At 37.2% G+C, this 17,915-nt stretch overlaps 1 protein-coding gene across 1 annotated transcript in view; it reads right to left on the reverse strand.

The window, feature by feature from the left end:
- Positions 1 to 520: 520 nt before the first annotated feature.
- Positions 521 to 17,915, reverse strand: part of NXN (nucleoredoxin) — a 116,827-nt gene continuing 99,432 nt past the window's right edge. Inside the window, exons 7-8 of the mRNA XM_075195046.1 lie at positions 14,278 to 14,402; positions 521 to 1,913 (exon numbers count right to left, since the gene is read on the reverse strand). Coding sequence (XP_075051147.1) covers positions 1,731 to 1,913; positions 14,278 to 14,402 — 308 coding nt within the window. The 3' untranslated portion in view covers positions 521 to 1,730. The remainder of the gene's footprint in view (positions 1,914 to 14,277; positions 14,403 to 17,915) is intronic.

Raw genomic sequence — 17,915 nt, forward strand, 5'->3', positions numbered from 1 at the left:
TGTCAGATGTGTAATTTTTAAGTAATAATTTGCGTGTGTGTGTATATATATATATATATATATATATATATATATATATATATATATATATATATATATATATATATACTGACGCAAAATATATACTTTAGTGCAGTCATTCAGGTTTTGATATTTAACCACTGTAGTAGGTTTACTTGCTCATTAAATCTATGCATAATACATAGATTACAGTGACCCTGGTATTAGTTTCTGGTGACCGACTACCGATTTTGTTCATTTCTTTATTGTCTGCTTGTAATCACATTTGAAATGTGCCTACACAGGGATGCATTCTTCCCCATTCGTTCATTTTGCGAAACAGCAACAACATGAAATAGATCTCTACTCTAACAATTTTATCATACATGTAGCTTGTTAAAATTAGTTTCATAATGTCATAGTGTTCACAATCGTTATGCAAGTACAACATAGCATAAAATGACCACTGCTTGCACTGTAGATTACCCATGTTATACAACTGTAAAGATGCATCGCAGTATTTACACACATGATCACTTTATTGAAACTGGCTTAGTGTCTCAGTCAATGTCAGTTGGTCAACACTTAAAAACAAATGTTTCTAAAAACTCTGTTGCAGTGGTCTGGTATCTATACGTGATCACATTAATACAAGGCACAGTAAAAAATACTGTTTTGACAGAAAAAAACCTACAACATACCAGAGTAGATTTACCAGAAACTTCTCAGCTCCACATTTTACTCTTAAACTACAACAGAAGGTTAAAGAAAAAAAAAAACCACCACACAATACCAATATGTGATAACTGCTTCCTAAATAATATATATTTTGCTCCACAGGAAACTTGTGCAGAAGTTTTGAATAATATTACAAGACAAAAACTTTATGAAAATGATAATGATGAGCTGACTTTAATGAACCTTGTAAATATTACACATCCTTTGTCCTAATGAATATAGACAGCAGGTTAAAAAAAAAATGAAGTGAAGAATGTTGGGGCAGTTGTAAAAGTGAAAATATAAAATCCAAAAAATATAAGTTACTACCAAAGACTTCAGGTTTGTGCTTTACAAATATCAATGTGGCAAAGGTGTGAAGAGTTAGTATGAATGGGACAAATGATCCCAAGCCAGAGATGAAGATGTGCACAGCACTGCTAATCCAGAATGTGACATGCAGTTCAGGAATACGGATTCGTGAAATTCTATTCATGGTACATAGAGCTCCTTGAACATACAAATTCAATTAAGCAAAAAAAACAAAAAAACAAAAACACATTGACAGATAGTGTATTAAAACTGAATGTGAAAACAAAACAGGAGAGAAGAGCTACAAGGTGTTCGGAGTGCCTGATATTGTGGACTTGTAACAAATCAAACTCTAAAAAAAAGTACATTTACTACAGCGATAACACTTTTGCACTGCTGAGCAGCCAGTTGTAGCAGGATATCAAAACCTGAATTAAGGTTAAGGTCTACTGCTGATGACTAAAGTGACATTCAAATCCGCGCTCACAATATAAAGTGGTGATTACTTGCTGACGCTTTCTGGAGAGGGATTTGGCAAGACAGTTCAGATTGTTTTAAAAACAAAGACACAAAAAGGCACCTCAACAAGGCGTTCTCAGAAGAGATACTATTTTAAAATCCTTGTGGAAAGAGGAGATAAGCAGTTGTGTTTTGTTAAATAAGAACCTTCTGCAGGGCATGAACACTGTATAAATATCTTGTTAAATTGGCTCTGGTTTCAGTTTTTCGGCTAGGAAGTCGTTGACAAAACTCTCCACAATCTCTGGCGTTATCTCCTCCACATCCATGACATACTTTGCTCTGGCAGACATGTCCAGTATGGTTAACAGAGGAGCTGCTTCCGGGAGGTTTGTGAAATCCCGCAGGGAGTCCGTCATGTCATCCTGAAAGAACAAAGACCATGACATCACAATGCACCGATGGGAATCATTAACTGACAAAGATTTTACATTCTGCCCAATTAGATTTGACAAAGGACAATGTTGTTCAGAACAATCATTTGGTTGCCTATACACTGTGTAAAGTCTTTCCAATGTTTAAAATCTAACCAAAATGAAAAACATGATATTTGTGTACATATTCTTGTATATTTACGTTGCTACTAATATTTGTATTCATGTGAGCTTAAATTCTTCACAGTTCATGGTACACAGCATATTAGAAGAATTAATACAGATTCAACATCAAACGTTTGGTGTGTTGTTAGCAACACAATATGTTAGAACCTGCCCAAAACAGCAAATACAAACAAGTAAAACATGTGTAATAAGTGGCTTTTAATTATTGTGAAATATTTGGTCTATATGTAAGTACATGTGCAATGTAGACATTACAGGGCTGATGCAGAGTGAGACATAAGATGATTTATGTGGTGCATCTTGCTAGAAATAGCTCTGTGCATGCTCAGAAAGTGGGCATATACATATGCACCTATGCAGTCGTTCTGCCACTAACATCAGCCAGTGCCCGGAGAGGCGGGACAATAGAGGGATGGGATGTTCTAACGTTTGCCAAACACAGTACAGACGTCTCATGCAGACCTGCAAAAACACGAATATACACCTGTTAGGGCAGGTGCAAATACTGAACGATGACTTGCCATAAATCAGGCACATATCCTGCAGAAACGGATGCATCTCGAGATGTGTACAGCTGTTCTTGAGCTATTTTCTGCATCAGCCCCTATCATTAAAACCTGGAGGAGGGTGTAGTACAAAGGTATTCTATCCACACCTCCCATACCTTAAAGAAAGTTTGAGGATAACTTCTGTTGAGAGTTTAACTGAACCAACCATTTTCTGGCCGAGATGACTGTACATGAAAACAGAATGATGGGTTTTTTTTTTTAATCGACACAAATAAAAAAATCCATTACTGGACATGCAATTATATTTCTTTTCACTAGAGGGTACCCGTGGCCACTTGTCTCTAGACAAGGGGCAGTGCCAGGACAGTACTCTGAAAGCCGAGAACATGGTGAGAGACAGAGAACAGGAAATTCCAGGATAAAGTACGTAGATATACAGACAACACCTCTACGGGGGTTGTAATGGGCCTTGTGCCAATTCAAATGCCATATTTCTATAAAGAATTGCTTTGTAGAAGTTGTGTGTTTTTATTCTGTCTGCACTGCAAAAAGATGTATGTATCATTCTCCTGCAAATGAGTTGCAGGATTATATGGCTGAATATAACAATAAAACAGAGATGTCTTTAGAAACTACCCATCTTGCAAACGGTGAGCACCCTGAGATATGTTGTGTTGTGGTGTTCACATCCACACAGTTTTTTGCCATCTGCAATCATAAGCAACATGGAGAAGAATGTTTCTTTTCTAGGAGACGATGGTGCTGTGGTTACATTATATCAAGATTGGGAGATTTATCAGATTCAGATTTCTGCCAAGAACAAAGGCAACATTCCTTCTGTTTAGTTAGTAGACCGTTCTATATAGCAGCATGTAGTAATAGTATTATCACAGCGATCCTGCACAGATCTACATACTTAAATTCTTAAGCAATAAAGAATGCTGTATGAAGTCAATTCTAATTAACTGTGCAAAAATAAAAAAGGATAGCTTTTAATTATTATTGTTTAGTTTTGAAGACCTCTTTTGATAGCAACTGGAATCTTAAAATAAAGTACTGCGCGTGTGGCATTTAGTTTGGAACAAAAACAAAGAAAAAAAGATACACCTACCTTCCATGAGGCTTTTTTTCAGCTTCTTACGATTCACATCCCTACTCATTTAACCCTTTATTTGTCAAGCATTGAAATCACACACCATCTAGTATTGTATTTATAGACCATATAGTGATTGATATTGGAAACAAAAAAATATTAGACAGGGGTCCCCACTCCCTACACATTTATAAACACCACTATATTCCCACATAGACTGACCCCCCTTAATATCCCTAATTTTGCTATACACTGTTATACACATTACCATCGTGTTTATTACACCCCCAACCACTGCTTTTCATCCACAACCTTACATATCAAAGTTATAGCTATACCCCCTCAAACGCTACAGAGCACTTTGCAATTGGTGAAAACTATTTAGCAGTCATGGATTGTCACTGCCCGTCATCTAAACCCCAACATGAGTTATGCAGCCTCCCTCACATACTAGCCTTGGCCACCAAACTGTTAAGCCATGGTCGTTGGATTTTGTTAATGTTTTCTAATGCAAAATTGACAGCTGGAAAAAAAGGGTGCTTGTATCAGACTTGCTGCACATGAAATTTATGATCACACTCCACAAGCTTCTCAGGGCTAAGAACCAGTCTGTGTTACAAAAAAGAAAAGGGCTACCATATAACAATGATGTAAGGAAGACGCAGTGTATGAGGCTATCCTGCTGAAGACATACTACAGTAATTTGTATAGTTTACCTTCTCCATCTGTAAACAAATGAAAACACGGAAGAGTATTGGGGGTTGGAGGAGAAATGGAATTTACAATGTGTCAGGCAAGAGTAAACTACTACAGTGAAATACAGAAATACCCTGTCATATTTTAAGTGGCATGCCAAATCAGAGCTGCCTATTTGCACATATATCAAAAACCCAACAACTCTGACGCCATTCAGATTCTGAACATAGTTAAATAACCTATTCATTATGGATTGTTATGGACCTAGGCTGGGTCCAAAGCTTATTATCCATTTATTGATTCTTAAGTAGCATTCACTCTATGTATTACTGTTAGCTTGGCTTTCAGTGCAGGTTTAATGCTCAATTTGGCTACATACATAGGTGGGCAAATTGGATAAAGTATGACTATTTGGCGGATTATTTCCAAAGTCATTGGAGTCTGTTAATGGAGTTGAAAAATGACAGCAAACACATGCCTATAAGGCTATCTAGCGGTCATCTTCTTACTGATTGATCCTAACTAACTTTTCTAAGATTATTATAGGACATCAGGGTTGTTTTTGGGCTACACATGCTGTGATTTCGGGATAACTACCAGATATTAGTTGGAATATTGCAGTCTGTATGTACCTAAAGTTTTTGTTGAACTTGTCAAAAAGATACATGAGCAGAACATTAAAGAGAAAATATATGTAACACGTAAAAGATTGTATATCCTACAGCAGCAGAGGACTATATACAAGAAGTGATATAACACAGATACACACAAACACCAACCATCCCCTCGCTCCAAAGGGAAAAAAAAAATCAACCTTAAAATACAGGCTCCCGTTTAATAAAAAAATGTAGCTCTTGACTCTGTATCTTGGTTTTCAATAACTTTATGCCTCTCTAAGAAAATATTTAACCTATTCGGTCAGGAAACAGCACAGAAGTGCAGATAAACAATAAATAATAGCTCTAGGTTGGACGGAGATGAAGTGAGGACGCTGATGGTGAAGTTCAACCTCCTGTTAGTCACATTGTCTAGCAGAAACCAGCTTGAGTGTGTAATCCTCAAATGACATAATGTGCTCCTCCTATTTTTAAAATTAATTCCTCTACAGTTGGACTGCATTGCTGAAAAGAAACAGATGTGAAAAATAATACAAAATCTTTCCTTTCCCAACTGAATAACATGATAGATTACAGAAATGAAAAAGTAAAGCAGATTCTATTGAATATAACAGGTCTACAGTACATCCAGTTCCTCACACACCTCTCCATCTGCAAAAACAGGTCTTGTATTTCATGGTCAAGGTGATCAGGCAATGCCACATATCCACTTACTGAATGGTATTTGTACTGTATGTCACAGATTATCTACAAATTACTGCCATGTGTTACAAACAGCTGTTTATACTGAGGTGTATAAATGAAAATGGGTTTTTCGGTTAGAACACATCCAATTCTGACAGTCAGACTCTTCCAATGTGGTCACACAAGGGAGACAACATTGTGCAGATTTGTTTGTTCGGTGCTCAGGCCAAATCACACTTTTACTGGTGTTGGATGATGGCCAATCAGCGGACCACATTTAGGGACATGGACTAAAGGGGTTTAGTGAACAACACCAACGCATTTCTATTGTTTGGCAAAACACACTTAGCAAATTAATTTATCTGCAAATGTGATGTTGTTGCAAAAGTTGTAGAGTACTGTTCAAATGTTCCCCTAGTATGATTTCAAATGTTGCTAAACTGTTCTCCTCTGATAAGTAGAAGGATTGTCTCAGCTATCCTATCCACCAGTGGACATTTTCATACACAGAATGTCCACATGATTACAAGACGTGTATAGTGTTTGCTATATATACACTATAAGGACAAAACTATTTGGCCACACCTGTCAATTATTGAACGGAGGTGTTTCAATCAGACCCATTGCCAGAGGAGTATAAAATCAAGCACCTAGCCATGCAGTCTCCATTTGCAAACATTTGTAATACAAAATGGGTCGTTCTGAAGAGCTCAGTGACTTCAAGCGTGGTACTATGATAGGATGCCACCTTTGCAATAAGACATTTCAAGAAATTTCATCCCTGCTGGATATTCCACGATCAACTGTAAGTGATATTATTAGAAAGTGGAAGCGTTTAGGAACAACAGCCACGAAGCAGAAGACCATGTAAAATTACAAAGTGGGGTCAACAACTGCTAAGGTGCATGGTGGAAAAAGAGTCACCAACGCTCTGCTGATTCCATAGCTGAAGAGTTCCTGAGTTCCAAAGTTCCACTGTCATTAATGTAAGCACAAAAATTGTGCAGTGGGAGCTTAATGGAATGGGTTTCCAGTGCCAAGCAGCTGCATGCGAGCCTCACATCACCAACACCAATGCCAAGCGTCGGATGGAGTGGAGTAAAGCACACTGACAGTGTACTGTGGAGCAGTGGAAACATGTTCTGTGGAGTGAGGAATCATGCTTCTCTGTTTGGCAGTCAGATGGGTGATTCTGGGTTTGGCAGATGCGGAGAGAGCGTTACCTGACTGCATTATGCCAACTGTGAAGTTTGGTGGAGGGGGGATAATGGTATGGGGCTGTTTATCAGGGTTTGGGCTAGGCCCCTTATCTCTAGTGAATGGCAATCTTAATGCTTCAACATGCAAAGTCATTTTGGAAATTGCTATGCTTCCAACTTTGTGGCAACAGTTTGGGGAAAGCCCTTTTCTATTCCAGTATGACTGTGCCCCATTTGCCAAAGCAAGGACTACAAAGAGATGGTTTGATGAGTTCGGTGTGGATGACACTGACTGGCCCACACATAGCCCTGACCTCAACCCCATCGAACACCTTTGGGATGACCTGGAATGGAGATTGCGAGCCAGGCCTTCACGGCCAACATTAGTGCCTGACCTCATAAATGCTTTACAGAATGAATGGGTACAAATTCCCACAGAAACACTCCAACATCTTGTGGAAAGTCTTCCAAGAAGAGTGGAAGCTGTTATCACTGCAAAAGGGAAACCAACTCAATTTTAAAGTATAAGTATTTGAATACAATCTCATTACAGTCCCTGTTGGTGTAATTGTCAAGCGTCCGAATACTTTCGTCCATATAGTGTGCATGATATGTAGAGTCTACATGCAATATGTATATATTTATGATAGATCAAGGTAGAATCATACTGTACAAATCCTGCAGTTGCCCACAAAGACGGATGTACAACATGGTTTCAAAGTACCAACAGCCTCCAAAAAGTGCTGGCACTGAATAAATGATGCGTTAGGTGTTGTACTTTTTAATGGAATGTACAGGGAGATTGTAACATATTCAGTACACTGTGTCAGACAACACTGCCACAAGATAAAGTCAAAAGGCAATGCAGATAACATTAAGTGGTTTAAAATCTGTGCTAGCTTGGAGTTAACAACTCCCTTGCCTCTGACTTAGGAATCCAAAGTTCTACCTTTAATGGTAGAAGAGTGACCTGTCAAGATGACGTAAATGCTGTACAGATAAATGATTATAAGGATGCACATCTGGTTTAAGGAATGGAGAGATTTGTATCTGCTTTGCAACTTGGTGAATCCCACTAAATGCAGAGAAAGATTTGTTCAACTTTGCAAATAAATTAAATTGCACATATATTACATGTTAAGTCAGCATTAAAGAAAAAAAAAAAAGGCCCAAATGAGAACACTACAATTGCTTTTATTTAATTTTGCTGTCACATGTTTGAATCCTATCTAATTTTCTTTATTAAGGCTCAATCTATAGTGCATGCCATTTATCAGACTTGCAAAAACATAACTGAAGTTTTCACTACTTAATTGCAATACTCCATTACCTGTTTGTATGCACTGTTTTTACATTTGACTTTTCTTAGATGGGGCTGATACATAGCGTTGATTTGTTAATACAGGTACAGATCAAAACATTTTAAATTTTTTAACACTAGTAAAAGCATGTAAATGGGTAAAGGGATGGAACCTACTAGTTGCAATGAGCACATACGTACTTGCACCTGCGGTCGGGAGCTGCGCTGATGGGACAAACGTTTTTAGACACCGTCTGCTCTATACACTCACATTAACAGCAAGTAAAGGCAAGGGAGTCAATGACGTGTTCTCCATTGAGCCCTAACCCCATTGCTGGTTACCACCACCATATGTCTAATGCAATGGCACAACGCCAGTGGATAACCAGCTTAATGAACAAGATGCCAAAAGGTTCCATTTACATTGACTACTGTGTTTTCACATGAGACTTGTGGTACACTCTCTCTTGTGCTGTCAAAATGTTTTACACTATATAATAATAGCGCATCGCTATGCCTGTGACATGTAAATAACAGATCATTAGTTACCACAAGTATCCACTTTAAATAATGTGTACACACACAAATTAGTGTAATGCAGGGATGCCTAAGTAGTTTGTGGGTTTAGAAATGTGTTACACTACCAGACAGAGTTTGCCGGAATCTAGGATTCATTCAATGTACAAAGTTTAATGTGGATGACCGAGTTACAGTTTAAATGGAATCAATCAAAATATTCATAGTTTTAACAAATCTCTGACTATTTATAAAAAAGATATTAAAAATATGTTGCAGAAGCAAAAGTCAGAATTTGTAATTGCTAGTTTTCCAAACTTAAACCATTACCTCGCTTATGTTTTGACAGGAAACTCTTAATATATGGCATGTCAAAATATACATGAGCAGCAGACCCTAATGTGTATGTATATATGTATATATATATGTGTGTGTATATATATATATATATATATATATATATATATATATATATATATATATACACACATACATACATACATACACATACATACACACAAGTTAACCCGAGCATGATACTCATGCATTCTAGTCAAGTCAAGCTACTTAAGGTGTTAGAAAGGTTCTTGTCATGCATTTGGGCCATAGCCCAGGCCTCAACCACCAACCACTCCCCACTGTCACCCCCGGCAACCACCAACCACTCCCAACTGTCACTTCTCCTTCAAGAAATATATATATATATATATATTTTAAATCTTTATAAACACTTTTAACAATTAACAAATTAAATTAACAAATTAAAAACATCTTAGTATACCAAATTTCAGCCCTTTCTGAAATTTTTTTTCCACACACACTAAGAATTTAGTAGGTCAGTGTATAACTCCGCCCAGCAGGTGGCACTGCAGCTTGGTTTTATTTTTCCCACACACACACACAGACAGACTAACACACGCCACTAGACATTTATATATATATATATATATATATATATAAAAGTTTGTTTGTTTGCGAATATCTTTCACATTAAACAATTGTTTGAATGCTGGAAGGAAACCTCACGAAAACTCGATATAACGACAATGTGACAAAGCAACAAATCTCATTTTCTATATAGCATTTTTAGTCTATTTACTAAATAATTTGCTAATATATTAAAAATGCTACACATTACAAATCAGACCAGAACAACGCCGGGTGACCCTAATAGTCATAAATAAATATCAAAAACATAGGGAATGTGTCCTGTTTTACCTTAGAGGGAAGTTACAGTACTGAAACCTTTTGGGGCCATTTAAAGGGAGGCAGGACATTGTGACTAATTTTCCACAGAACTTTTCAGTACACAATTTATAGGGTTATTTATCTTCAAAGCCACTGAGTACATAGGAGCAATTGTTAGAGGTAAATTGTGGCTTGCAAAAGAGAACAAATAAGGGTCTCCATCATAATACCTCTTTCCTCTTGGATTCATTTAAATGTATGAGACCTGCACTATAATCCTGGTTTGGTGTGTGTTCTAAGGGAACACAGTGCATGTATTTTATCAGTTTTCCCCACAGCTCTCTACACACTGAGTAGAGCTCCTCTTTCAACTAGAGCAATTACCACACCCCTCTACCAACAGCACATTATCATGCAGCGGCTAAACTCAATTCAGTGAAACCAAATTAAAGAGCCACACAATTTTTCAGCTGCTTAGCATAATATTGTTACTTTTAGATATAAACGGAATAATGGTGGGTTTTGTGACAGAACAGGCTGCTCTGCAGAGGGTGCAAAGTTCTTCCACTTTTACTTCACCATTGCATGAAATGCCAATCCACACTGTGGGCAAGATTCATCAAGGAATGTAAATGCTGATAAGTGCCTAGAATGGGACAATACACCAGCAAACGCAAGAACATTCAATTAATCTTCGAGTGCAAAGGGCACTTACAATTTCACAGGCGGAACGGGGAATGAAATGGGCATATGCACATAGTCAATGTGCAGTAACTACGTGCCAAGCTCGAGTGCACGCAGCAGTGTCCGATTCAAGCTTTGGGCATTTAAAAAGGAACATGTTTTTCAGACATATCACTTGCACCAGCTACAGCTTGGATGGAGGTGCCGAGTGATAGTGATGATGTCTGCGGATATGTATGAATGTTACAACATGTGTTTGCAATGAAGAGCAACTGTAAAAATGTATTTTATCTACAGCAGACATTAATAACATCCTGATAAGTGTATTTTAATTGGGGGAATTTATCATTAATAACTCTATTAACAGGTGACTGAATACCATTATTTCCAATACGTTTTCCTGTGACTTTATATTCCACATATCTATTGGATGTATCATGCAGTATATTGACTGTTAGAGGAGAGCATACCTAGACCCGTAATCAACAAGAGACGTTTCTTTATATCCGTTTGTAGTAGAATATGGACGTGTGTACACCCGAATTACATGCGTTATAAAAGAAATTTAAAAGAAAAAGGTACGATAAGTTCAATTTGCGTGCCTTAATAAATCAGGCTCTAGGTGTGTAAATTCTCATTTCACTGAATGTATAATTCATCTCTAAAGCTGGAAAAATGTCAGTCAGTTCAATCACCTGTGTTTTGTGATTAGGGCAGAACTAGGAATTCTGGCCACAAAACGTGCAAAATTTCTTTAGAGCATTAAACTGTACACGCCAATGGTGATCAGGCATTGATAATTTGTTCAGATATGTGCTAATTTGCTGACTGTGATACAGCCTTGACTGAATGTTATATTACACATATTGGGCCTGAGTCATTAAGGAGAGCAAGGCAAAAAAAAAAGTAAATTTGTTGCTGGAAGAAATCATGTTACAAAGCAAGAGGTGCAAATTAGTTTATTATTTGCACATAAAGAAAATATTGGGTTTTTTTGTCATGTAGCACACAAATACTTGATAACTTTATTTGTACACTGAAATTTAATGTCAATCTAGGACATGCCCTGTGCCAACTATAAATTTGTCCCCACATTTTAAATCTTCCTCCCCTCCAATGCAACATGGTTTTGCCAAGGTGGCAAGTTACTCCTTTTCTTTTTGCTTTGCTCTAATTATTGACTCAGGCCCATTAAGTGGACAAAAAAAAAAGCTTTGGAACATGCCAGCAAGCTATTTGCAACAAATATTCAAACCCTGTGCATGACAGGACTTGGGCAGATATACTTCTTACTTTACATTGTGTTAATTGGATAATTGCTTTTGCGGCTTAACAACATCCAAGGTGGCCATTTTTTGGGTTTGCATATCATCGAGACTTGGGATTCATACAACACAGGATGATCCGATAGAGTTCCCAGGATTGGGTAAATTCAACATCTCTGGATTAGTTTAGAATGAAATTGGGATTATTTGTTCCTAAACTTGGAACTGTGACTTGCTTTTTTTTTTCCACAGGGGTCTTTAAAATTCTGATCCTGTTTCATAGCTATATATTTGCCAGATTGTGTGTGACTTTGCTGCTATATAAACACAGGGAGATGCGAGTACATTTCATAAGATTGTGTATTTGCAGATTGCATTATATGCGATTTGTGGTTGTTTTAAGCGCTTTAAATGGATTATATGACTAAATAAAACTTACATTTTTATTCAGTTGTCAAGAAAATGTTATCTTTGTCACAAACTAATTCTACTTCAATAATTCACTAAAGAAATGTATTAGTTAAGGGTCATTATTAATTATTGATAGAGATCATCCCTATCACTGTTAATCTTGTGTGTATGAGTTTCTACCAAATAAAAGAGGAAAGCAATACCTCTCTATACGGCAGCTGGGATTTCTCTTTTTTGTGTATGTATTTTAAATAGCGCTCAAATAGTTTTTTGTTTTGTTTATCGGAATACCATTATTTGACTTTATATTTAACAGTTCAATACAATTTTGGCGCTTGGGACACAGGGAAACAGTTACTCGTCCAAGGTTTCAAAGGAATGCCCCTGGATTGAAATCAGCATCTATTATCTCATGGTATTGTTAGACAGTCAGTGCACTCAGCCAAATAGTTCCTTATAACTGAAAGTCATAAGGATAAACTTTTTTGTCATGCTGCATCATTTTCATTACAGCACCGATTCACCAGGGAATCTTCGATGCATTTTCACGCCAAAAATGAGGTGCAATAGCAAACCATGGCCTGACTCCCTACTAATGCTCTGTGTATTGTAATATTCATCTCCAGCTTTCTTTTCCACACCCAGAATATGAAACCACTCATCCCAAATTCATCTCTTTGTAGAGCACAAGTGAATGATGGTACTTTGGAAAGCAGATCACAAGACTTGTGCATAGGAGACTTGTATGCTCACGGGAATTTTTTCATTGCGCAACTATTTCTCTGCTCCACTACTCTTGCCATTTGTATGAGTCCATTTAAGCAAACAAAATAGTCTTGTAAATTTTGTTATTGTACTTGTATACAAGTTTTAAGTCATACATACATTTTATGTCTGTTGTGACCTATGCTTTATATCTGTTACAAATTAAGAGATTAAAAAAAATAAAAAATATCAGCGGTATTAACAAAACAGGACAGACTTAAAACATTCTGGGATTTCACTTACTGGACATTTTAGAAATCCTAATAATAACTGGAGTTCTACATACTTTTGCAGAACAGTTTAAGTTTACAAGCTCAAGTTACAATGGATCTTTTTCTTCTGTGAAAAAGTGCATTTCTACGCACACTCCAAATAATGTAATAAAAAGTTTCACATGTAAAAGACTGTCCTGATGTCTCTACAATCTCATAATATATTTATGCCACAAATGAGTCCAAACCGAGCAGTATTTTAGGAGAAACACTAAAAAGTTGCTTTATTGAAACAGATCGTAAGAGGTTGCACTTTGATGTGTTGCTTATACTTTTGCACAGTGCTCTTGAGATTTTCCCGCCTCTCAACACACCAGGCGCACTACTAAGTTGCAGAGTTGTCTAGTTAGTAAGTGTGCAACTGTAAGAGCAAGTTTGCTGTGTAAGTCACCTCCTCGGTGTGTAAAGAAAGACACATGAAACCTGCTGAACATACCCTTACCCAATATCATGATAGATTTTAGGGACCTTCTCAAGTGGTTGTGCAAGGGGATTGCACATTTATATTTAAAAAGTATCATCAGATTGCAATGCCTTCACTTCAGCATCTGCTTACACTAACATACCCATAATGATATCAAAGCACAGGGCAACAAGACCACACAACAACTTATACTTCATTAGATGGCCATTAGACAAGAAAACATTCTACTTTACAATTGTGATAAATATTCTGAAATGAGCCTCAGTGAGAAGTAGATTCTCTATAGGATCAATATTTTGAGCTCTGCATGTGGTCACTATTAAGTTTACAGAAATTTTTTTTTACTTTTTTTTTTCAACTACAGTTAAATGCAATTACCAATGCAAACAAGCTGGAAGTCAACTGTAGTCACCCTACTCATAAAATTCAGGATAATTATTGGCCTCGGGTTTCTAGACTGAATTCTGAATATACTCTCTGTCAGAAGCAAAACCCCAATTATCTTATGCAGAACTAATAATGCTGTAATTGGTTTTCTGTGCTTACCTCTCCGGCCACAAAGAACAGTAGTGGTGCTTCCTCATCTTTGGCTTTATATTGTGCGATAATTTTCTCTGCTATGGGTCGAACAAGTTGTTTTGCTGCCTCTGACTCTCCGTCATCATCGGAATCTAAATGACAGAAAATGTTTGCGTCATTAAAAATTATCACACAATGCTCTGTGCAACAGTAGGTTTGTGGTGTCGGGGTTCACAAATCCGAAACTGAAATAAAATAAGGCTGCAGAAAAGAGCGATCGATAATGCATAGTTTAGCAATAAATTGGTTTTGTTTAAGGACATCTGCCTGTGTTCCTAATGCCATCTATGTAGTATGTGTCAATATAGCAATTTTATAGATGCAATATAGCAAATGTAATCTTGTAAAGGATATCTGAAATTCAAGAAAAGGGAAGAGGGATGTATGAAGGAATTGTTAAATGGTCGGGATATTCTAACTCTAGTAAAACATCCTGACTGTTTAACCATACCTTCATAAGCTCCTTACCATGACTAATACATGAACTGCCTAACCAGTAATGGCCAAGAAGTTTCCAGTGGCCTCAGAAGTGGTCACATTAGGAATGTGAAGTGTTCACATTAGCCAAACAGAAGATTGGAGCATGACTGGCTTGTCAGCTGGCAAGCTATAACCTGCTACATAGACGTATGAATGCACATACAAGTCTATGACAAAGGAAGCAGTAGAAAGAGGACCAGAGTGTCAGGATAATGCTTGTTAGGAAAGCCAAGTTCCGAAACATTGTTCTATAATATTACACACTAATGGGCAGATACAGTCCACACCCTATTTCATGCACATAAGTATGAAGGGACCATTAACCTGTAATTCTTGCAGGACATCAATAAGAAAACTACTTATGCAAAGAATAAAACACATCATTAGAAGGAAAAATAGACTAACAATAACTTCGAAACACAATGCAATTTTATTAGTGTTATGTTAAAATAGCCATACCGGTTTTTTTTTTTTTATCATGCTAGCCATGTGGTCCAGATAAGCTATAAGTTTCAACTAAAAACATTGTTGAAAAAAAAGCTTGAAGTACAATCCTGAACCTTCACAGGGTTCAGGCTGAGACTGTTACAGATAACATACAGAAATAATCACATGACAAGCTATCGGATTTTAATAAAGTTCTAATCTGCAAGGATAGCACAACCTTTGCTCTTTCAAAGAACTGTGCAGCCCTGAATGTTTGTTTCCATAAGTGAAAGGCTCTGGTGGTTCCATAATTTTGCGGAGCATGATTGGGTGCAGTCAGTCCCTTAGAAGGCAAAAATAATGCTAGTCGCTACTTAATGGTACTGAGAAATCAGCTTGACCCAAAGTTCCAGCATTGCTTTCCAAAAAAGAGGGTTGTTTTAAAGGACAACAATGTCCCCCCATCCACAGAGAAAACGTGGTTGTCCATTGATTTCATTAGCATGACAATGTTATCCATACCACATTGTCTTCTCAGACAGCAGGGGGTTTCCCTTTACAAGGCAGCGCCGCTTTAAATTTAAGCGCTGAAGACGCCGATCTCACCAGAGTTGAAGAATATGGACATTGATACATTTACCCCCAGATCTGAACCCAATCAAGCATTTGTAGTATATTCTGAAACAATGATTGAGACAGAGCTTTGCACTACCACCAGCCAGGTATCAGTTGAGTGACTCTTGTGTTAGAATGTGATCCCTTCCTCCTGCATAATTCCAGATATATTTGTAGACTCAATATCATGGTGCACACCAGCTGTATGGGCTGCACATATTGACCTAATCTCCAGCTATTCTCTTAGGAGAGTGGACTAAGCCTAGACTCCAAGAAGGGATCCAACTCTATTTGAGGAATGATGTATAGCTGATCATGAACCTAAGGCATACTCATTTTATAATCTAAAACCACCTAATCAAATCTCTCGCCCATGTTCCTGTGCATTAACAGAGCACTGTAAAGAGATTTTCAAAGGGAAAAATAAAAGATAAAATATTTTATTTCACACATTCCAGCTCCTCCAGTGCGTCTGTTTTAGAGACACAATTCAAAGTTCGATCTCAGTGGTATAGATGCTTAAGTCAGGTATGCAAGTTGTTCCCAGGCAATTTTGGGAGTCTGTTAGAGATCTTGTTCCCCCCTATAAATTGGTTGGGAACACACAGGAATCATCTTATACTCGCAAAATATAGGTTGTGAGGTACCAGCCGGCCCCAAGTTTTGGATATTTTACTTGACAAACACTTTGAAAGCGCTGTACAAAAAAACACTATGCAAATACCCTACACTAACCTACTCCATATCAATTTCCAGCATGGAGACCTATAACTATTGGATAACAACTTAACATCTCTGTCCTCCATATGAAACATCTCAGAGTACAAAAATATTATATATGTCCTGATTCAGATAATTTCCCCAATGTGAGCACACATACTAAAATAACCCTTTTCTCTTTCTGCCTGCCCACTGATCATACCAAACAACTCCTTGCCCTCATCCTCCTTACCCAGTTTATCGGTTTCCTCTTGCCATTTTTGTTTGAATTTTAGTGTGATTTGAAGCATACCCTACTACGGATACAGTTTCCTCCTGCACTTTCATTATGTTCAATGAACTGTATTGTAATTCAATAAAGAACTACACAATAACAAAAATCTCAAAACAATTCATACCAGGTTGACAAAAGAGTTTGAGACGTGAGACAGAGGGTAGAGAGGGCCCTGCTCATGAGAGCTTATACAAGTACAGACCTTCCTAGTGTTGGACCTTGCAATCAGCAGGAAGCGAGGAAATCATTTCCTTTCCCATGCAAAGAGAACCTACTGACTTCCCATGAATTAATACCTGGCTCATAACAAAGGAAACAGATTATAACCTTGCCCTGTTTAGTATGAAAAAGTATTTGTTACCATAGAAACCATCGTCATTGCATGAAACAAACAGCATTGAAGGAAGCTGCTTGTACAAAGCACTTGCTATATTGCTGCCAGTGTGGAGGTTTACAGATTTACTTCTGTGGTTTAATTTCCAAGATCAGATTAATGTCACTGGATGTGTTTCAGGGAGCAGCATTCAGGGACTGCTGCAGATTTTTGAGCTGTCTTTCACATACTTAAAGGGTTTATAGATTACAGTTGTCAATTTGTCAGTGATCTGTGTATGGAGAATGGATTAAAAACACATTACTAAAACGTGTCTAAAGTGCGTTAGTTTACATGCGTTTTACAAATGCATAAAATGGGCAAAATTTAGTGTGCACTTCCATGCTGTAGGATATCTGTACTACCCAAGTATTGTATGTTATTTCAATGCTCACAAATTTTTCAATAACCCTCATGTTCATAATAAACGTACATAACGCTAAAACTGTCCAATCTCTTAGACAAGTGATACTTTATTTATATAACAAAGTAGCAAAGTCAACACTGTTATTGTAGCATTTATATTTAAAATCAGCTGTTTGGTGTTTATGCTTCCACAATGGTTAAATTGAAAATACCTTGTTCAATTCATAGAATTCCATGATCCAAAGCCTAGGATTTTGAAACTGAAGACATGATGAGTTAATTTCAACCGTAGCCTTGGAATGTATGCTATCAATGGTTTAAAAAGTTTATGCACTCACACCAATAATTACG

The sequence above is a fragment of the Mixophyes fleayi genome, chromosome 2, assembly GCF_038048845.1.
Source record: "Mixophyes fleayi isolate aMixFle1 chromosome 2, aMixFle1.hap1, whole genome shotgun sequence".
Taxonomy (NCBI): domain Eukaryota; kingdom Metazoa; phylum Chordata; class Amphibia; order Anura; family Limnodynastidae; genus Mixophyes; species Mixophyes fleayi.